Here is a 20,930-nt window from a genome sequence, read left to right as displayed (position 1 = left end):
ACAGCATGGAGGCCGCCCCCGCTGCGCCCTTCCGGCCCTCGGTGAGTGAAGGTGCCTGCCAGATAGGGCTCAGCTGGGTCCCCTCCCCTCTAGTCCCAGCTGGAGCCCTAGGATTTTGAGAAAGGTCAGTAACAGGGACAGGGTGGGGGGGGGAGAGAGAGAGAGAGAGAGAGAGAGAGAGAGAGAGAGAGAGACTGAAAGACTGAGACTGACTCTGACTGACTCTCCCCACCTCTTTGGTTTCCCCTTCTTGGCTCTGCCCCCCTGCTTCTCAGACCAGCCCTCCCACCTTCTCCAAGCTGGTGTGTGTGTATGTGTGTGTTTGTGTATGCGCTGGCACCCGTGGGAGCAAAGGAAGACAAACTGATAGCAGGGCTTTTATCCTCCTTTCCTCGCCTCTAGAGACTTGCCTTTTCCCTGCTCCCACCTTCAGCCAGGGTCTCTACCAGCTGAGGGGTGAGTAGGTAGAACTGACCCTGCCCCAACCCATGCCTGTCCCCATTTCCTGCCCACCAGCAAGGCTTCCTGAGCCGGAGGCTAAAAAGCTCCATCAAACGCACGAAGTCACAACCCAAACTTGACCGGACCAGCAGCTTTCGCCAGATCCTGCCTCGCTTCCGAAGTGCTGACCATGACCGGTACAGGGCTGGAGTGGGAGGGATGAGCTGGATGTGATGTAGGGAATATAGGGGGCTCTACATTGAGGTTGGAGGAATGGGAATTATCTGAGTACAGTGGTCGAAGGCCTCAGATTGGCTGTGAGATGTTATGGGGTAAGGGATAGGGAGAGGACAAGCAGAGAGACAGGAAAAGAGACGAAGGTGAAGCCAAAGAGGGACTTTTCTGGCCAATGGAAGTATGGGCTCCAGCCCAGAATTGAAGTAGCTGTGCAGAGAGACAGAGAAGGAGTAGAGGAGCCATTAAGGAATCCAGGGAAGGGAACGGTAGTTGGTAGGAGAAGAGTAGTATGATCTAGGTAAAAGGGTATGAGGGAACCCACAAGGTTGGAGTGGGGTTGGGGCTGGCAGATACTAATGGATGAGGGAAGGGATGGAGGAGAACATGACAGAAGGGGGAAGCTGACACATGTGTACAGGCTGACAGGTTGGGGAGGGGATGCTATAGGGTTAATCCAGGGACTAAAGCGTGAAGAAGAAATCCTCAGAGAAATACAGAGAGCACTGTCTTTGAGACTGGGGTTGAGGGACATCTGATGTCTGCTTCTATTGTCTGCTTCTTGGGGTCCCTCTCTGGGTTTCCCCCTCACCCAAATACTCCTCAGGGAGAACCTTGTCCTTCCTTTCCCCATGTCTGGCCACCCCCGGGATTGGGCAGATAGGGAGGTTGGGATAGGTGAGTCACACCTTCCCCTGCCCCCCTCCCATGTCACCAGAGCTAGATTTGGGGCTGGAGGGGGGGGTAAGGGCATGGTATTCCTGGCCGCGGGGGCGGGGGGCCGGGGGAGCGTCGCGCTGACGGCAATGGAGCCCGAGATGATGACGGGGCTGCTATAAATAGCTTCATGGAGGCTCCCACACTCGAGCTCCCCCTCCCGCTTTCCTACTGCTCTCTCTACTCTTCATCCCCTAGCCATCTCCATGCTGCTCACTATCCTGTTCCTTAGTGTTCTGTGCCCCCATCCTCCAGTTCCCTCAGCCCCTTTTATCTTCTGCTCTCCCACAGTGATCTTCCTATTTTCTTCCCTTGTCCCCCATCTTTATTTCCACGACCCTCTCCAGTTATCCTTCCTTATCGTCTCCCATCCAGTCTTTCTGCACACACCTTTGCCTCCCCTTTTCTCCTTCTTGCCCTAGCTCTTCTTCCCAAGTCCCCATTTTCAGTCTCTTCGTTAACACTTTTCTGCCCATAGCTTTCTCCTATTTCTTGTGATTCCCCTACACACCCTCAGTTTCCTTGGGCCGATATGACAAGTTACCCCAAACCCTGGTTCTGCTAAAACTTACCTCATTCATTCATTTTTTGAATTATTATATATGCCTTACTGTTAAAATGTATATTTGAAACTTACTGGATTTCGTTAACCAGTGTCACCATAAAAAATAAATTAATTAATTTAAAAAACAAAGCATTTTTTGAATTATTAAATGTTTTATAAGCATTAGCTGTTTGGCAGCCCCAGACAAACATCTTTCCACTTCTGGCTCTTTAGTTTTACTTTTTCTTCCTTATAGTGGGCACTGGGTTTGGGGGTCACATAGAAGTCCCATCTAGAAGTGTCCCAAACCTGCCTGCTCTCTTTTTTTTTTCTGCGCCATGATCCATTCTGGGTTGAGATAACCAGGTGTCCCCAGTCCTCACAACCTCTTAGGTGTGAACTGAGGGGGAAAGGGTATCTTAAAGAGTTCTGTTTTCTTTCATATCCCTCATGTCATTCCCCAGGGATAGACTGGTTTCTTTCCATCTGTGTCTATGTCTGTGTGGGAAGGGGGTTCAGAAGGCCCTTTCCCCAAGTATCCATCCAGAGCGTTGATACAAGCCCTAGTGTGTAAGACGAGTGGGGACCCTGATCCTCTATCCTGAACCTCCTGCCCACCAGGGCCCGGCTGATGCAGAGCTTTAAGGAGTCGCACTCTCACGAGTCCTTGCTGAGTCCTAGCAGTGCGGCTGAGGCCTTGGAGCTCAACTTGGATGAAGACTCCATTATCAAGCCAGTGCACAGCTCCATCCTGGGCCAGGAGTTCTGTTTTGAGGTACTGGGTCTTGTATGCTGGGGAGGGCCACCGGGCAGGGGCCTCAGGGAAGTGGCACAGGTAGGGATGTCAAAGAAACTGAAACCTCGGGAGCTAGGAGAAAGGAGGATAGGCCAGGGAGGAAGAGATGGTGGTGGAGTCTCCAGTCTTTAGGAGTCACTTCTCCTTTGCATTCCATCTCAACTCCATACCCCTCTCTAGGTAACAACTTCATCAGGAACAAAATGTTTTGCCTGTCGTTCTGCGGCTGAAAGGGACAAATGGATCGAGAATCTACAGCGGGCAGTAAAACCCAACAAGGTATCAGGAATGTGGGCAAGGCCATGGGGAAGCTGGGAGCCTAGCGGGGAAGGCAAGCTAAAGGAGTTGAGGCTTGGGAGGTAGGAGGGGACCAAGGTGGAGGGAACAGGGATGAGTAGGAGGTGACCCCCATTTTTCTCTGAGTCCCCCATTTCTGTTCCCTTTCTACCTCATGATCTGTTTCCCTACCATAGAAATCATAGACTCATATTGCTGATGGGGCTCTGCAAGTTCTCTGGTTCATCCTCCCTGCAGGTTGAATGTCCCACTGATATCCTCACAGGTGGTCACTCTGCTCCTGCTTACAGTGTTCCTGTAGGACACATACAGCTGTCAGTTAACCAAATCTCTAGATCTTGGTTTCCCCTCTGAAAAACCGGTGCGAGTGGGGTTGGACTACGTGATCTCTAAGGTCCCTTTGGCTCAGAAATTCTATGAGTCTGTTTTTCCCAAGACTTATTTCTCAGGAGAAATGCTCCCAGTTCCATCAGCTATTCTCTGTATCTCATTTTCCAGTGAGCTCACAGTCCTGATGGCTCTCTTCTAGGGGAACCCTTGTTTCTCAGTGTCCTTAAAGAACTAGACTCAAGATACTGGATGCGATCTAACCCATGCAGTCCAAACCATGCTGCTTTCATGGTGCAACATCACCTCACCCTCACCACAGCTAGTGGTCAGTTGTATCCCCCTGACTCCCTTTCACACTAATGGTATAGCCTCACCCATTTACACCCTGTAGTTATGCAGTTCTTTTTTTAAAATTAACTTCTCACTGTCTTCGAAAGACTTCCCAGTTCTCCCCTTCAAATTCCACCTTAATATTTTTGGTTTACTATTCCAGCTTTTAAAATCTTTCCCAATGCTGATTCCATTGTCTGATGTGTGAACTATCCTTCTGTATTAGTTTCTTAGGGCTGCTATAACCACTTACCACAAACTGGGCCACTTAAAACAACATAACTTTATTCTCTCAGTTCAGGAGACTAAAAATCCAAAATCAAGGTGTTGGCAGGGCCTTGCTCCCTCTGAAGCTCTAGGAAGAACTGTTCTTTGCCTCTTCAGAGCTTCTGGTGGTTGCTGGTGGTCTTTGGCATTCCTTGACTTGAGCTGCATCTGTCCAGTTTCCACTGCCATCTTCACATGGCCATTGTCTCTTTGCACGTCTCTGGTCTTCAGATCTCTCTCTTTATGTAGATACCAGTCATGGGATCTAGGGCCCACTCTAATCCTGTATGACCACTTCTTAACACGATTATATCTGCAAAGACCCTATTTCCAAATAAGGTCATATTCACAGGTTCTGCATGGGCGTGAACTTCTCAACTTTATAATTGCTGTCTCATAGACTCTGTCTCACTTTATCTCACTATATTTCCTCTTTTGGTTTCTCTGTCTCTCTGTCCCTTCCCCTTTATCTTCCATGCCCACCCCACCATGCCAGGATAACAGCCGCCGCGTAGACAATGTGTTGAAGCTGTGGATCATAGAGGCTCGGGAGCTGCCCCCCAAGAAGCGGTACTACTGTGAGCTATGCCTCGATGACATGCTGTATGCACGCACCACCTCCAAGCCCCGTTCGGCCTCAGGGGACACCGTCTTCTGGGGCGAGCATTTTGAGTTTAACAACCTGCCGGCTGTCCGTGCCCTGCGGCTGCATCTGTATCGTGATTCAGACAAAAAGCGCAAGAAGGACAAGGCGGGCTATGTCGGACTGGTGACTGTGCCCGTTGCCACCCTGGCTGGGCGCCACTTCACAGAGCAGTGGTACCCCGTAACCCTGCCAACAGGCAGCGGGGGTTCTGGGGGCATTGGGGGCTCAGGAGGGGGAGGGGGCTCGGGAGGTGGTTCAGGGGGCAAGGGCAAAGGAGGTTGCCCAGCTGTGCGGCTGAAAGCACGTTATCAGACGATGAGCATCCTACCCATGGAGCTGTATAAGGAGTTTGCAGAGTATGTCACCAACCATTACCGGATGCTTTGTGCAGTACTGGAGCCTGCCTTGAATGTCAAGGGCAAGGAGGAGGTTGCTAGTGCACTGGTTCACATCCTGCAGAGTACAGGCAAGGCCAAGGTGAGTGCCGTGCCTACAGGAAAAGGTGACCTGGGAGTGGGCACTTGCTTGGGAGTGGGCAGTGACGATAGGGCACTTCATGAGTTTGGGTTATACAGAGGCTGACCCTTGGATTTTCCCGGGCCCCAGGACTTCCTTTCAGACATGGCCATGTCTGAGGTGGACCGGTTCATGGAACGGGAGCACCTCATATTCCGCGAGAACACGCTCGCCACTAAAGCCATAGAAGAGTACATGAGACTGATTGGTCAGAAATACCTCAAGGATGCCATTGGTATGGCCCACCCTCAGCTCTCTTCTTCCCAAACCTATCACATGTTCACCCCAGCCCTCAACCTGGCTACTCCAGACCCCAAGTCCACCCTTCCTCAGGTTCGATGCTTCCAAGCCCATAGTTTCTGGACACCAGCCTCCAGCCACCTAATTTTAAGATACCTTAACCCAGCAGCACCTGTCCCTGCCCTTGGAGAGTGTGACCACTCCTCTTTGTGTTTTTCCCCCTAGGAGAATTCATCCGTGCTCTGTATGAGTCCGAGGAGAACTGCGAGGTGGACCCCATCAAGTGCACAGCGTCGAGTCTGGCAGAGCACCAGGCCAACCTGCGAATGTGCTGTGAGTTGGCCCTGTGCAAGGTGGTCAACTCCCATTGGTGAGACTGGGAACTCTGGGTTGGGGGGGCTGGGGTGGGGGGAGTCCTGTGTTCATCTGTTCATCCATCTGTCCATCCTCAAAGAGGACTAAGGACCAGCCTACGGGCAAAGCATTGTGCTGGGTGCTGTAAAAGTAGGCAGAGAGGAATGGAGCCCGACCCCTGCCCTCAGAGGGCCTCCACCAGAATGAGTAGGATCAAATCAGACACAGGAAAGCCACAGAACAGTTGTAGGATGTCTTAAGTGACAGGTAATGGTCCTGCCATGTAACATAAGGTCAGAGAAGGCTTCATGGAGGAGGTGCCTCCTGGGCTGGGCTTTGATGTTTGGATATGGTGGGAAAAGAAGACATTTCAGGAGAAAGCTGTAGGAGAAGGCACATGCATGAAAACGAAAAGGCCCAGGAGCTTTCAGGGACAGCAATTAGGACAGGTTTAATGGCGCACATAACTCGTAATAGTTGTGGGAGAGATGTCTGGACACGGGGATTAGAATTAGGATCTGGAAGGCCTCACCTGCCGGTTAAGGAGTTTGAGTGTATTGGTAGGATACGGTATGCCGTTCATTAATGGTGCTGGTCTGAGAAGTGTCATGACTGAGAAGATTAATCTTTAGGTAGAGTGGGGCTTGTAGGTGACTGGAGTAGGAAGAATGAAGTCCAGGCTAGTTGGGAGCTACTGTTAACAGGTCAAGCATAGAAATCAGATCCTGAATCAGGATGGTGGCAGGAAAAGAGAAGGGCTGCTGTAAGGATCCTCTGAGGAAAGGATCAGCAGCAATCGTCAACTGATTGGATAGGCGGGGGCATGTCTGGGGAGTCAAGGATGACTCAAGAGGCCAGGAGGCTGGTGTTGGGAGACCTGGGGCTTCACTGACAGAACCAGGAAAGCCAGTTGGAGGTATGGGGATGTTGCTGAGCTCCTCTTTACAGGAGTCAGAGTTTAAGGTGTCAGTGGGACAGTAAAGTGGAACGAGAGATGAGGAGAGTGAGCTCTGAGTCATTCCAGGGACTGGGGATCATGCCTGGGGCACCTCCATCCCCATTTCCCCGGAATCCAGAAGAGTTGGGGGGTCCGAGCTCCCTGTACCTCAAGTGACCCTCCATCTCTTCCCATCTCTGTCTCTCCCTGGTGTCTGTTTTTCTTCTCTCCTTGTCTCTCTCACATGTTCCTCCGTCTCTCCCGTGTGTCTCTCTCCCCTCACCTTCTCTTCCCCTCCCGTTCTCTCCCCCTAATCTGTCTGTTCCCTCTGCCATAGCCCTCTTCTTCCAGCAGCCTCCCGTCTTCCTCCTGCGGTCCCTCCCTGCCTGTCTCTCTCACCTGTTTCCACACCCTCACCTCCTACCACCCCCCTCAGCATGTTCCCTGGAAGCTGAGGGTCTCTGGGGCTCAGTCCCGGTCTCTCTCTTTCTTTCTCTCTCTCTCTGTCTCCCTAACCCTTCCCCCCAGCGTGTTCCCGAGGGAGCTGAAGGAGGTGTTTGCATCTTGGCGACTGCGCTGCGCAGAGCGGGGTCGGGAGGACATTGCTGACAGGCTGATCAGCGCCTCGCTCTTCCTGCGCTTCCTCTGCCCTGCCATTATGTCGCCCAGTCTCTTTGGGCTCATGCAGGAGTACCCAGATGAGCAGACCTCACGAACCCTCACCCTCATCGCCAAGGTCATCCAGAACCTAGCCAACTTTTCCAAGTGAGGAAAGGCTCGGGGGTAGGGGGCTGAGAGTGGGCAGCAAGGGTCTCTTGAGTCCCCAGAGACCCTGAGACGGGTGGGTGTGAGGCCATGTGTGTGTGTTTGTGACCTCTATCTTCTGGATGCCTTGGCCAGGTTTACCTCAAAGGAGGACTTTCTAGGATTCATGAATGAGTTTCTGGAGCTGGAGTGGGGTTCCATGCAGCAGTTCCTGTATGAGATCTCCAACCTAGACACACTGACCAACAGCAGTAGCTTTGAGGGTTACATCGACTTGGGCCGAGAGCTCTCCACACTGCATGCCCTGCTCTGGGAGGTGCTGCCCCAGCTCAGCAAGGTTAGCAAATGCCCTTTTGCCCTGTCCCCAGATGTTTCCAGAGTCTTCTGTGGCCTGAGAGACCACTCTCTGCACAGAATTTTCTCCCTCCCTGTTCTCAGACGCATCATCACCACTCCCCCAGCTCAGACACCCTCCATCTGCACCCTCTGAGGCCCTTGTAGAGCTGGGCACTTAGCCCCCAGGTAACAGCCTCACCCTTCCAGGAAGCCCTCCTGAAGCTGGGCCCACTACCCCGGCTCCTCAATGACATCAGCACAGCTCTGAGGAACCCCAACATCCAAAGGCAGCCAAGCCGCCAAAGTGAGCGGCCCCGGCCTCAGCCCATGGTGCTGCGGGGCCCATCGGCTGAGATGCAGGGCTACATGATGCGGGACCTCAACAGGTGAGCACGTTGGGACCCCCTTACCTGTGCCATAGGACCCCCTACTCTTCTGTTTCTGATCATCTGATCATCTGGGCTCCACGTGTACCTTTGTAGGGTTGAAAAAGAAAAAGAAGTAGGTTGTCATAGAAAATGGTAAGGAGACAGCGGTTAGGCTGAGAGCCCTTTAAAACTAGGTGTAGCAAGAAATGTGGAGCCCCAGAAAAGTGCAGAGGCTTCTTTAGCTCGTTGTAAGCCAAGGGGGTCTCACTGCCTGCTCTGATTAGCCTTGTTCCCCTGCCTGCCCATGCCTGTCCCAGAGCTGAGGTTCAACCAGTACATGTTAGATCAGCCATGTAGTGTCTATACATTCAGATATTTTTGTACTAGTTAGAAAATAAGCCCTGCCCTAGCTCCCACCGGAACCCTGCAGACCTTGCCAGACCCAGCACTGGAGGAGTAACACTTGGACCCTAGCCAGGCCTCCCAAGCTACCACAGCTGTTCTAATGGGTGGCGCTGCACCTCAGCTGCTGCTCATTGTTTTGATGACCTCCCTGCTTGTTCCTTTGCCTGTCTCTCTCCCTCCATGACGCCATACCCATTCTACCATTCCCACCTCTCCTCCCATTTGTCCACGCCTTCTGCCCACCTCTCTCCTTCTCTCTGTCTGTGCTTGCCCCTCTTTCCATCTCTCTCCAGCTCCATCGACCTTCAGTCCTTCATGGCGCGAGGCCTCCACAGGTGAGGGGTTCTCCCCTCCCCCGCCCTCCTCTCCTCTCCTGTCTGCTCCCCTTCTCCCACTCCAGTGGCCTTCACCTTCCTCTTCTCCTCCTCCGTGCACCCTCATCTCCTCCATATCTGCCCAGACTTGCCCCTCATCCCTCCTCTTGCTGCCCCCATCTCCCTTCCTCTAGGCCTCACTCCCTTCCTGAAGAGGCCTTGTCCTTTCCTTTTCCCACATATCCCTTCCCATCCTCCCAGCCTGCCCTGACCAGAGCTGCCACAGCCAGCTCTCAGCCCTTCCCTACGGGTCCCTCAAGGCCTGTGCCTGACCATAGCAGGCTTGATTGCCAGTAGCCTTGGCCTTACCTCCTGCCTGTATGCCCCCTTCCCTTCCGACAGCTCTATGGACATGGCTCGCCTCCCCTCCCCAACCAAGGAAAAGCCACCTCCACCACCCCCTGGTGGGGGTAAAGACCTGTTCTATGTAAGCCGTCCACCCCTGGCCCGTTCCTCACCAGCATATTGCACGAGCAGCTCAGACATCACGGAGCCGGAGCAGAAGATGCTTAGTGTCAATAAGAGTGTCTCCATGCTGGATCTGCAAGGTGACGGGCCCGGTGGCCGCCTCAACAGCAGCAGTGTATCCAACCTGGCAGCCGTCGGGGACCTGCTGCACTCTAGCCAGGCCTCCTTGACAGCGGCCTTGGGGCTGCGGCCTGCACCAGCTGGACGCCTCTCCCAGGGGAGTGGCTCGTCCATCACGGCAGCTGGCATGCGCCTCAGCCAGATGGGCGTCACCACGGACGGTGTCCCTGCCCAGCAACTGCGCATCCCCCTCTCCTTCCAGAACCCTCTCTTCCACATGGCTGCTGATGGGCCAGGCCCCCCAGGGGGTCACGGAGGGGGTGGTGGCCACGGCCCACCCTCCTCCCATCACCATCATCACCACCATCACCATCACCGAGGTGGAGAACCCCCAGGGGACACCTTTGCCCCATTCCATGGCTACAGCAAGAGCGAGGACCTCTCCTCAGGGGTCCCTAAGCCCCCTGCTGCTTCCATCCTTCATAGCCACAGCTACAGTGATGAGTTTGGACCCTCTGGTAGTGACTTCACCCGTCGGCAGCTCTCACTCCAGGACAACCTGCAGCATATGCTGTCCCCTCCCCAGATCACCATTGGTCCCCAGAGGCCTGCCCCCTCAGGGCCTGGAGGTGGAAGTGGTGGAGGGGGCAGTGGTGGGGGTGGCGGGGGCCAGCCGCCTCCGTTGCAGAGGGGCAAGTCTCAGCAGTTGACAGTCAGTGCTGCCCAGAAACCCCGGCCATCCAGCGGGAATCTGTTGCAGTCACCAGAGCCGAGTTATGGCCCTGCCCGTCCACGACAACAGAGTCTCAGCAAGGAGGGCAGCATTGGAGGCAGCGGGGGCAGCGGTGGCGGAGGGGGTGCGGGGCTCAAGCCCTCTATCACCAAGCAGGTAAGTAAGGGTGGGAAGAAGGCAGGAAGGGAAGAAGGAAATGTGTTGGGGAGGTGGAGGTAGATTAGTTTGTGGTCTGAAGTTACAATTTTCTCACTTCATTCATTAAATGTGTGTAGAGTGCCTGCTATGTGTCATGTGCTGCTCTAGGCACTATGGATTTGGCAGTGAACAAGAGAGAGAAATCCCTGCCCTCAAGGAACTCACATTCAGAAGGGAGACATAAATAACGCATAGCATTTACAAGGTGATCAGAGCTAGAGCAAGGGAATAGGATTGGGACTCTATCTCTGTAAGTGCTCTTGCTCTAAATGCACCCTGCCTTCTTCCACCTTTCCTCTATTTGCCCCCACCTTACCCTGTCCCAGCATTCTCAGACGCCATCCACACTGAACCCCACAATGCCAGCCTCTGAGCGGACGGTGGCCTGGGTTTCCAATATGCCTCACCTGTCAGCTGACATCGAGAGTGCCCACATCGAGCGGGAAGAGTACAAGCTCAAGGAATACTCTAAGTCGATGGATGAGAGCCGACTGGACAGGGTACGCTGGCCCTACCAGCCCCAAGCCTCTGTCTTTCCCTTGCCCACAGGGAAGGCCTCTTGTCATTGCCAAAGGAAACATCCATGGTTAGGTAGTTATGGTGGAAAGAAAAGATAAAGACCTGATCCCTTCTCCTGAGAAGCCTTCAGTCTCTTCAGGGAGACCAGATATAGTCAGTTCATTGAAAAATCCAATTCCAGCTCTTTTTTTGTGGGTTATACATGTGATAGACTATCTGAGGAAAAACCTGTTCTCCATTAGGCGTACCTCCATGTTCTTCCCCAGGGAAAACATAAACCCTGGCTCTGATGACTGCTCAGGAAAAGGGAAGTTACTTTACTAGCAGCGTGAGCTGATAAATTGGGCAGGGGCAGAAGGGTTGCAGTTGTACTACAAGTGATGTTTAGTTTACCTGGTCAGTGCTCCATGGGCATAGGTGACAAGGGTTAGTGTTGGAAAGTGGTGTATATTGGCCCATTTGTGGAAAGACTGTCCAGACGCTCAGCTGGTGGTGGCCCAGAGCCAAAGAAAGCAAGAGCTTTGAGGTACACACAGATAACTTAGCAGAAGGCTCCTTGAGGAAGCCATGGCTATAAGGACCATGAAGGAGAGGACAGCTGTAAAGAAGGTATGGCTCCAACTTGGGGAGCAAAGAGAGGTTTCTTAGGGGAAGTGGTTTTTTTGAGCATAGGAAAATGTTGGGACTGATTTAGGTGGACTTGGTCCAGCAAATTCCTTGAGACAATTAAGCCCTAATGCCCCCAAAGTAGCCATTGTAGGCAATGAATTAACATCTTTTCTTTGTTTCTATGAGATTGGTTATGTACCCTCTTTGGAGAATGAGAAAATACTCTCAAATCACTTTTTCTGTTCTGTGGTTCAGATGAGGAATCTTTGTTGAGGAAGGCTCTAGACTACTACTATTCAGTAGGAGTCTGCAGTGATGAAATGTTCTATAATCTCCATGTCCAATATAGTAGCTATTGGCCACATGTGGCTGGTGCAACTGGGGAACTGAGTTTTTAGATTTATTTAAATTTCAAGTAGCCACATGTGGCTAGTGGTTACTGAATTCAATAGCAGAGCTCCAGACTTTAGATCCAATAGGGCATGTAAAATGACTCTTCCAAGGTCATAATCAACAAAGAAGCATTTGTAGATTCTCAGCCTGGACTCGCCTGAAGCCCAGACCCATTGTCTCCAAAATTGGACCTTTCCTCTCTCTAGCCAATGTCTCTCCTTCCTGGTCTTTCCCATGTGTTCTGTGGCCTGGGTTGGGGCTGAGGAGTCACCTTAGCTTTAATTTCTGGGTACAGTCATTCAAGGTGCATCCATGAGTCTGTCTAGATTCCTTTGTGGGTCCTCATGTGTTCAGGTGCACCTGTGAGGATATGTACATACCTCTCAGGGAGTCTATGATCTTGCTTCATTTTGAGGGAGTCTCCACGGAAAGCCCTTTGAAAAAGTGAGTGTGTATATATGACCAACAGGCAGGGAAAGGGCTGAAAGAGGAGGTTGGGATGTCCCTCACCCGGCAGTGGCTGTGCTCGGCAGGCAGGGATGGAAGCTGGGTGCTGGGGTCAGGACAGGGCGCCCCTCACAGTGCGGGGTCATGTGCCCGGCGGGCAGGTGAAGGAGTATGAGGAGGAGATCCACTCACTGAAGGAGCGGCTGCACATGTCCAACCGGAAGCTGGAAGAGTATGAGCGGAGGTTGCTGTCCCAGGAAGAACAGACCAGCAAAATCCTGATGCAGTATCAGGCTCGACTGGAGCAGAGTGAGAAGAGGCTAAGGCAGCAGCAGGTGGAGAAGGATTCACAGATCAAGAGCATCATTGGCAGGTGAGGGGCGGCCTGGGGAGGGGTAACAAGGGAGAGCCTGAGGTTGAAGAGAGCTAGTGAACTCCCTCTTCAGCCCCCAACCCCCAACTCTAGACATTATGAGGAAAGCACACCCCCTACTCCCAGGGATGCCACTCACTCACCTATTACCAGAAAGGAAGAAGAATCCTTTTGCTTAGTGCAGTAAATGTCCCTTTTCTAAATGCTGACCTCTTTCCTGATAGCATCATTTCTAAAGCCCTTGGAAAATGTGCCTGTTACTGTCCACTAATCACTATGTATCTGGACCCAGCCTAGACTGGGATTCCCCACTGGTTATTCTCAACCCAGCCAGTTATGTTCACCCCAAACCTAGTGAGGGATCCTGGGCCAGAGTAGCCCCTGGCCATCCTATCCTGTGCCACCCCTACCTCTCCAGCCTAGGAAGGGTGTTCCATTAGAAAAGGAATGCCCTTTGTTTTATAAAGCCTGTAAATATTCTCATCTGCTCTGTAGAGCCCTAGGCTCCAAATGAGGTGTCCCAACAAGGGTGTCAGTTATCTTGAGAAATGAGTGAGACCTGGGGTTTCACTCCAACCAGAGCCAGCTTTATTTTGTTCCATTCTAAATGTGTATTTGAGTAAGATTAATTAGAAGAAAAAGGCTTGACTTGAAACTTTTTTGAAAACCACTGTTTTAATTGCTATCCTTTATGAGAAATCACCTTGAGCTCAGAGCTGCTGAGACAGTGATTGTAGAGACTCCTCTTGGGTGAGGGGCGTCCCTGGGGCTAACTGGAGATGGCCTAGGCGCGGTGAGGTGGAATGGGGGACGTGGAAGCCAGGTCTTCAGCCACAGAGGGCACGTTGTTCTGAATGGGAACATGGAGGGCCTGGGCTAACGGGATGGTAAGAGGTCTGGAAGGCTCAGAAAGCTGTCCTTAGTAGGGAGATGTGAGGGTCTCAGAGAGAAAGGTGAATAACAGGGATAATGGAGGGATTCTGAGGGCAGGGGAGAAAGATGCCCGGGGCTTTTCCAGAGGGCTGCGGTTTCCCGGGGTCAGGGATTCCGAGGGCAGGTTAGTGCCCGCCACTAACCCCACTGAAGCCCGTCCCTTCAGGCTGATGCTGGTGGAGGAGGAGCTGCGCCGGGACCACCCCACCATGGCTGAGCCACTACCTGAACCCAAGAAGAGGCTGCTCGACGCTCAGGTGGAAATTACAATGTCATTTATCTTCTCCGTGTCCCATCCCCATCCATCCCACTGTCCTTGTGCCCTCACTGCACCAGCCACCCCAACCCCATCACCATCCCATTGTCCTCCATTTGTCCACTGACTGCTCCCTGCAGCCCCTCAGTGACCCCATCTTCATCCCATTGTCTGTGCCTTTGTCACTCCTGGCAGTGTCAGCCCCACCACCCCCTGTGCCTTCCCTCCCTTTCTTTCCCACTTCGTGTGTGTGTGAGGACCTCTACCAGAACCTCAGTCTCTTTGCCCCCAGACACTATCAGTTCTTGGAACCCTTGCCCCATTTGTGCCTGCTCCTGTTCAATCAGGGAGTTCAGCTTCCTCTGAGCTCTTCTTGGGCCAAGAGAGCTAGAGACTACATTTCACTAGAATAGAGCACACGTTAGTATGAGTTCTAATTTCCCCAGGCTCTGGATTGTGCTCTTGGGACTTCAGATCCCTATCACCTCTGTTCTCTTGGCTCCCCAATTTTCCTGACACCTGGACAGCTCCCTCATAGAGTCTTCCTGACTCTTCAGCTCTTGAACCCTCTCACCCTGTAAGCTCTCATTTCCCTCAGTGTTTAAGTCCAGCCTCCTTTGGCCTGTCTACCGCTCTGGCTCTCACATCTGACTAGCTTTCCTGCTCCCTCCTGCCTCCCTCTCTTCTCACCAGCCAGCTTTTAGGACCTCCCTCCTGCACCCTCACCCTTGCTCTCCCCATATTCTGCTCACTTTCCCACCCATGGTCCTTCTTCTGCTCTGACCGCCAGGCTTCCCCACTACTACCACCCAGGCTCCTGACCCCATGACCCCACTCTCTCCCCCTGCAGCTCCTCATCAGGTAATTCTCCTGGTTCCGCTTTGACCACGGGCGGAGGACACAGGGGGAGGTGACTCCGGACCACTGCAGGTTGGTCATGAAGCCCAATCCCCTCTAACTCTCCACAGCCTCTCCCCGCTCATGGCTGCCCTCCACACCAACAACCTCCACAGACCCCGCCCTCCTGACACCTTCCATGTAGACCCATCTCCCAAGGCACTGCCCAGACAGAGACAGAGTACTTCCTGCTATCTCCCAGCTGGTTCAGTGATACCTTACCAACACCAGGCATCTACCCTGGACAGGCCCAGCACAGTGCCAGGTCACACTCCTTTTCCCACAAAACCCACCCCCAGCCTCCTCCCGACTCTCAGTCCTTCTCCTCTTCCTCTCCAGTGTATGTCTGTCACCCCCCATTTCACCAGAGCGTCCTTGGGGGTTGTGAGGTTAGGGGTGGGATTCATTAGGGGTGGCAGTGATTATGGGTTGGTGGACCCTGACTAGAGGGGCTGTGCTGACTGCAGCAGGTAGGTTGGGGTTTCTTCTTTCTTTCCTAACCTTGGTTCTCTAAACCTTCCTTCTACCTCTCACCTGCTTCTCTCTCTTCCTCCCTCTTATATCTGTGAGGTAAAAGGTATACAGGGTTCCTCTTCAGCCCCACTGAATGGGAATTTGGAAGGGCTAGTTAACTCAGGGAGGTTTGGGGGGACCTGGAAAGAATGCTGTTCATATGTGAAGACAGTCTGCAGCAAGGAGGATGAATGCAGCAAGGAGAAGCAAGAAAGGAGTCATAACAGATGTTAGGACTGGGCCATGTGGCATGGGAGCTGGAAGTGGGGTAAGATGTCTCCCTAGATAAGATCATGGGCTCAGTAGCCATGTTGATTCCCAGGCAGAGATGCCAGGAACAGCATGTTAAATAACCTCTATTTTTTTGTCAGAGCTTACATCCCAGGGTTGCTAATGCCACTCATTCCCCCTCTCCCGCCACCCAGTGGCCTTGCTGGACACATAATGCTACCTAAAAAGCTAGTAAATGGGAACCTGTCAGCCACCGACTTCATTTCTGAGATGCTTTATTTTCTGTAGGGTTGATCTGCAGCGGGCAGTGGCTTCTCACATTGTAATTTTAACTCTCTGCCTGCCCAACCTCTCTGTCAAAGTAGTTAGTGATCTGTAAACAGATGCTAAAAGGCACCAGGGGACCTCACCATTTAAAGGACTCCCGCAGTGAATTCTGTTATAAAATGAATAATGGCACCCTAATTTATCTACTTTCTAAATTTGGGTCCGGGGAGGGTGGGGGGCATGCCTGTGTGCTGTCACCAACAGACGAGCAGACGGAAGGAAATCCGAGATTTCCTTCCCCTGCTCTCCTGTCATAATCGGGATCCCCTACCATATGTAATTTTCTCTCTTGCTTATCTATAGAAAGTGTGTGAGATGCTCAGCAAGCTAAGAAGGCAGCTTTGCTTAAGGCTGGGGTTTTGGCGATCTTCTGAAAGGGGAGCTCTTTGATTTGGAAGGGAGAGCTGATCTGGGAGCCTCTACTTGGAATATTTTTGTATTTTTTAGAAGTATGCTCAGACATAACTAGGTTGCCAGGCCTAAATGCCCTATGGCCCAGGAAATAATTGGGAAACTTTTGCTAAACCACTTTTAGGTATTGGTGCCTCTGCAACTCAGCCATTAATTTAAAAATTAATTTTGTGCCTGTGTTTTAAGTCAGGTAAGCAACCAGAAGTATAGTACAAATGGATTTCTTTTCTCCTAGCAGAGGAACAGAAGCCAGAGTTGAGGGCAGGAACCAGGAGTTGGTCCAGGAGCGTAGGGGGTGATACAATAGGACCTAGGGTGGGAGTAGGGTCTGGTACTCCTCACCCGTTAAGTAGGAGCCCAGGGTGAGGGACTGAAAGGAATGTGGGGGTGGAAAGGAATGAAGCATTTCTGCTTCCTGGGGATACAGAGATTGGGGCATGCTGTGTCTCTGCAGAAGTTCCTAGTCGGTTCTGGTTAGCATGAGAGAGAGGCAGCCCTCCCACAATATTTTTATCTTCCCACATCACTTCCCTGAATCCCCTTCCTTTCCCCCCAGTACAGTTAAACCTCTCTAATTTGGAATGTTATATTTGAGAAGATGGCTACTCTGAATAAGTGACAAAACTGAATGACAGTGTCTATTTAATGAAATACATGTCTTCAAAATATATACAGTAAGTAAACCTCAATGAATAAGGCTTTTCCACTGGAGGCCCTCAGGGAGCATGCATTAATGAATAGATAGGATTGAAAAGTCTGTTTTCTGGTATAGGTTAAATATTCCTCCTACAGACACATTTCCACTATTAATTTGCTTAGCATACCCTTTCTTCATAGATAAAGGAAAACTCAAGCCCAGTTTTTGTTCAAATTATGAAAAAATTCCAACTCCATAGGGGTTTGGATTAATGAGGTTTTGCTGTACTGCCTCCCCTGTTCCCTCAACACAAAGTTCCTACCTTGGATTGGGGGTGGGCTGGGAGGGGGCTCCAAGAGGAGGTGGGTAGGCTGGGCAGGGGAAGATACAGGGGTTATCTTGGGGGGTAGGTGGGAACTTGATTCTTTTGAACTGGTTTCCTGGTGTGACTCCCTGGGTTGAAGGCCCCTGTTAGGAGTCTGGGGTAAGATTCTCTTCTCCCTGATCCCAGAAGATGTAACTTCTACTGCAGGTGAGAAACAAAAAAACTGAAGAGTTGAGAACACTCACTAAACCATTCAAGAGGTCCGTATTACCATGATACTAAATCCAGACAAATACATAAGAAAATTGTACCTATATCCCTTATGAACACTGATGTAAAAATTCTTAACAAAATACTAGCAAACAAAATTCAGCAGTATTAAAAGGATTATTTACATGACCAAGTGGAATTTATTCCTAGAATTCAAGGATGGTTCAACATATGAAAATCAATCAATGTAATATATCACACTACCAGAATTAAAGGAAAAAAACACACAGTCATCTCAATTAATGCAGAAAAACATTGACAAAATATAATACCCATTTATAATAAAAAAAAATCAACCCGCCCCCCCCACCCCGGCTGCAGATCACCGAGAACGGCGAGTTCCGAAACACCGCAGACCACTAGCCCACCCAGCATCACAGACCTTCTCCCTGCCCATGCACCCCACCCCGGAACAGCACCAACCACCAGGACTGGATGTCGCCGAGGGACAGCGGGATTGCCTCCCTGAATGCCTCCTTAGGGGGTACTAGTCCCCCATTCCCACTGCACCATTTCCAGGAGGGAGAGCAGGGACCCTTAGCTGCCCCTTTTTCCTTCCTGTTGGGGTGCTGCCCCCTGTGACCCCCAGGGACCCGTGCCCCAGGATACCACCTACCCCACACAGACCCCTTCACTCCGGGGTGCTATCCCCATCCTCTGCCTCATCGTTCCCCTGAGCACTGGGGGACAGACCCTCACCCCCCACCCTGGGGGTGTGGAACCTCCAAACTTTCAACTTCAGGGTGATTTTTTAGCAGTAACCAGAGCTGACAATCTAACTCCCCTCCACCGCCCCATTTTGGCCTCCCCTGTCCCCCTTGTTATGGGGAGGGGACCCCGGGTGAGGGGGCCCTATTACCCCTTGATTTCTCAGGAGCGTCTGGGGGGGCTCAGCACGCACAAACTCCTTCTCTTCCTACCACTCTTAAATTTACTCCCTCCCCACCCAGAACCCAGATGGGGTGGAGGGGCCACCGGGGCAGGGAGGGGGCGGCACGGGGGAATGGGAGTTGTCTCCCCTTCCTCCCACACCTGATCTGCTCTTGGCTGGTCCCAGAGCGGGGTGAGGGGGCTTATGCCCCCCCCTCCCCCAGTGTGTTGGGTGGGATAGAATTGAGGTTAGAGTGAGGGGTTAGGGTTTAGGAGGGTGTGTATGTTGGAGAGGACAGACTAGCTGATCTGTTCTGCCCTGACATACACAGTCCCCCCTGCCCCTCCCCTCTCTCTTCTTGGTCTCTACTCCCAGGGGAAGGGGGGAACTTACTCTAGGAAAAGCCATGTCTCTCTCCCCCAGGGTGGGGGGACCTATGTTGGAGGAGGGGTGTTGGGGGCCCCCTTCCATGACTCTGACCCCTGGGGGGGAGGTAGGACAGGGCTGGGCTACCCTCTCATCCTCCCCCTCTCCCCAATCTCCCTCCACCTCCCTCCCTCCCGCCAGCTCCACAGTTTTTCGGTGTTTCTCTGTACATAGCTCACTGGCGGGATAGGGGAGGTAGGATGGATGGGGTTTGGGGTAGGTAGGTCATGGGAGGGAAGAAGCCCCTCCTTGACACCCCCTCTTCCCTGACTGCTGTCCCCTACCCAGCCTTGCCCCCTCATCCTTTCTTGCGTTTGGTATTGAGACTCTTCGAAGACTCCACCCTTCTTTCTTTTGTATGGACAGTTCCCCTTCAGTCCCCTCCCTTATACACATACACCCAGCCGGGGCCAAATTTATACTTATATAAAAGTTGTAAATATGTGAAATTTTATCCTTGTGCCCTTTCCTTGCTTTCCCAACCTCAGACCCAACCCCAGACCCCCCCTTCCTCCTCTCCTCTTTGGCTGTTGTAATTATCTGGGGTTTGTACTGTACATATCCGGGGTGTGTGTGTGTGGGCTGGGGGGCAGTCCCTCTGTACAGAGCTTCCTGGCCCCTTCCCCCATGCTACCCTCCCCACCCACCACCCTAAGGGTAGGGAGATGCTCTTCCTACCTGTTTTATTTTGATTTCTCGTTCTCCCTCCCCACCCAAGCCCACTCCCAGCCTTCTCTACCCCACCACTATCCCTTTTTCTCCACTCCCAGCCCCATTTCCTTTTTTTCTGGAGTGTGTGGTGAAACAGAAAAATCATGTTTAATAAACAGAGATTGTTCTTTTACTGCTATGCTGACTTTCCTAGGCTGGGATCTCCAGAAGGACCAGCAGGGTAATAGGATCTGCTTATTGGGAGGAGGCTGACAGCCTAGGAGAAACTATATCCCTGTGTGATCCATAGTCTCCTCTTAGAATTTCACTCTCCTACCCTGTGAGGAGATTTATTCTGTTTTAGAGGAGGGATATTAAAATACAAAATTCAACTGAGTAAATTGAAAGATCTAATTGGCTTTATTCACCGATTCATGAATTGGGCAGCATCCCGAATCTAGCAAATAGAAAGGAGCTCAGCCCAACAAAAAAGAAAAGGTTTTTAAAGGCAGAAAGGGGTGGAAAAAGGAAATTACTATCAAAGAACACATTGTTTCAAGCAAAGTCACCCTCCTATGGGCACAGAAGAGCCTGTCAGGCCGATTACCTCACTAGCGCTGCAGGTAATTCCAGGTTGGCTGGTTAAAGGCTACATTCACGAGAGAGGGTGAAACAGCAATTGAGTTAAGTATTAAGTCTTAGTTTGCAGACATGGGTTTGGCACAAGTGACTCCATTTTGGACCTGCCGTTTTTGTTTTTTTTTTAAACAGGGTTTTGCACTAGCCAAACAATCTAGTTCTCCCTTCACCACTGCTCCACTTAACCCCAAGGAGTAAAGAGGCTAAGGAACAGCAGCATTACCTGATGAAAAGATTCCAAATATATATCTATATGCGTCTTTTTAAAAAAAATTACCTAGAAATAAAGTTTAATTGTTGGTTAAAATGTTCATGTGCATAATGGAGGAAAGAACATGGTTCCTTAGCAAACTGAGTTCCAATTCCAGACCCACTACTTGCCAGCTTCGGTTCCCTCGCTCCGAGGAAAGTGAGGATGACAACACCTACCTCGCAGGGCAGGGGCAGAATATAAGGTGGTGTGAGCAATGCCTAGCCCACAGAGCAGGTACCCACTTAATCTCGCTCTCTCAGAACCTAGCGGGGCGCAGGCGCTTCATTTAACCACCTGGGCGGCTCAGTAGTCGCCCCTCAGTGCATTGCTCTTCGGCGGCCGAACAGCCTAACTCTCCGCAGTGGCTGCCGCCCGGCGGCCGCAAAACCAGTACTACCTCTCACCAGCACCACCTTTTCGCCCGTCAACCAATCAACGCAAGGCTTGTAGACCTCCAATTGGCTGCTCCTAAACCCGCTCGCCGCATCCGCCGTCGGCGTCCGGAGGCAGGCGGTAGCTTCCGGCCGGGGCTGCGCAGTAGCTGCAGAGGCACTCGGGGGACGCGGCGCGCGTGTATAGGCGGGTGGCGGCGG

At 51.9% G+C, this 20,930-nt stretch overlaps 1 protein-coding gene across 8 annotated transcripts; it reads left to right on the top strand.

Annotated features, from left to right (window-relative positions):
- Window positions 1-6: 6 nt before the first annotated feature.
- SYNGAP1 (synaptic Ras GTPase activating protein 1) lies at window positions 7-17,441 on the top strand. Of its 8 annotated transcripts, none has more exons than XM_015585889.2 (16): window positions 7-41; window positions 517-638; window positions 2,558-2,711; window positions 2,913-3,011; window positions 4,453-5,079; window positions 5,209-5,353; window positions 5,584-5,728; window positions 7,178-7,414; window positions 7,550-7,751; window positions 7,958-8,136; window positions 9,240-10,314; window positions 10,683-10,856; window positions 12,492-12,697; window positions 13,797-13,887; window positions 14,737-14,747; window positions 14,855-17,441. In XM_015585889.2, exons 3-16 carry the CDS (start codon window positions 2,568-2,570, stop codon window positions 15,228-15,230), a joined length of 3,711 nt encoding a protein of 1,236 aa, XP_015441375.1. In that variant the 5' UTR covers window positions 7-41; window positions 517-638; window positions 2,558-2,567; the 3' UTR covers window positions 15,231-17,441. The 8 variants fall into 8 exon arrangements, 5 of the variants coding, with proteins under 5 accessions (XP_015441375.1, XP_015441374.1, XP_024899445.1 ...); XM_015585888.2 differs by having other exon boundaries at window positions 12,486-12,697; XR_003044957.1 differs by lacking the exon at window positions 7-41 and having other exon boundaries at window positions 522-638; window positions 12,486-12,697; window positions 13,784-13,887; window positions 14,737-14,816; window positions 16,822-17,248.
- Window positions 17,442-20,930: the final 3,489 nt, after the last annotated feature.

Source organism: Pteropus alecto, unplaced genomic scaffold (assembly GCF_000325575.1).
Source record: "Pteropus alecto unplaced genomic scaffold, ASM32557v1 scaffold202, whole genome shotgun sequence".
NCBI lineage: Eukaryota > Metazoa > Chordata > Mammalia > Chiroptera > Pteropodidae > Pteropus > Pteropus alecto.
The sequence above is the reverse complement of the archived record's forward strand: the minus strand, read 5'-3'. Positions and strand labels throughout refer to the sequence as shown.

What these genes read in the sequence shown, in the direction of transcription:
- SYNGAP1 (XM_015585888.2), top strand. Translation starts at nt 2,568, where the DNA reads ATGCAGAGCTTTAAGGAGTCGCACTCTCACGAGTCCTTGCTGAGTCCT. An exon ending in AGAGTACAGGCAAGGCCAAG is followed by an intron (nt 5,080 to 5,208) that starts GTGAGTGCCGTG and finishes CCCGGGCCCCAG; the next exon opens with GACTTCCTTTCAGACATGGC. An exon ending in ATACCTCAAGGATGCCATTG is followed by an intron (nt 5,354 to 5,583) that starts GTATGGCCCACC and finishes TTTTCCCCCTAG; the next exon opens with GAGAATTCATCCGTGCTCTG.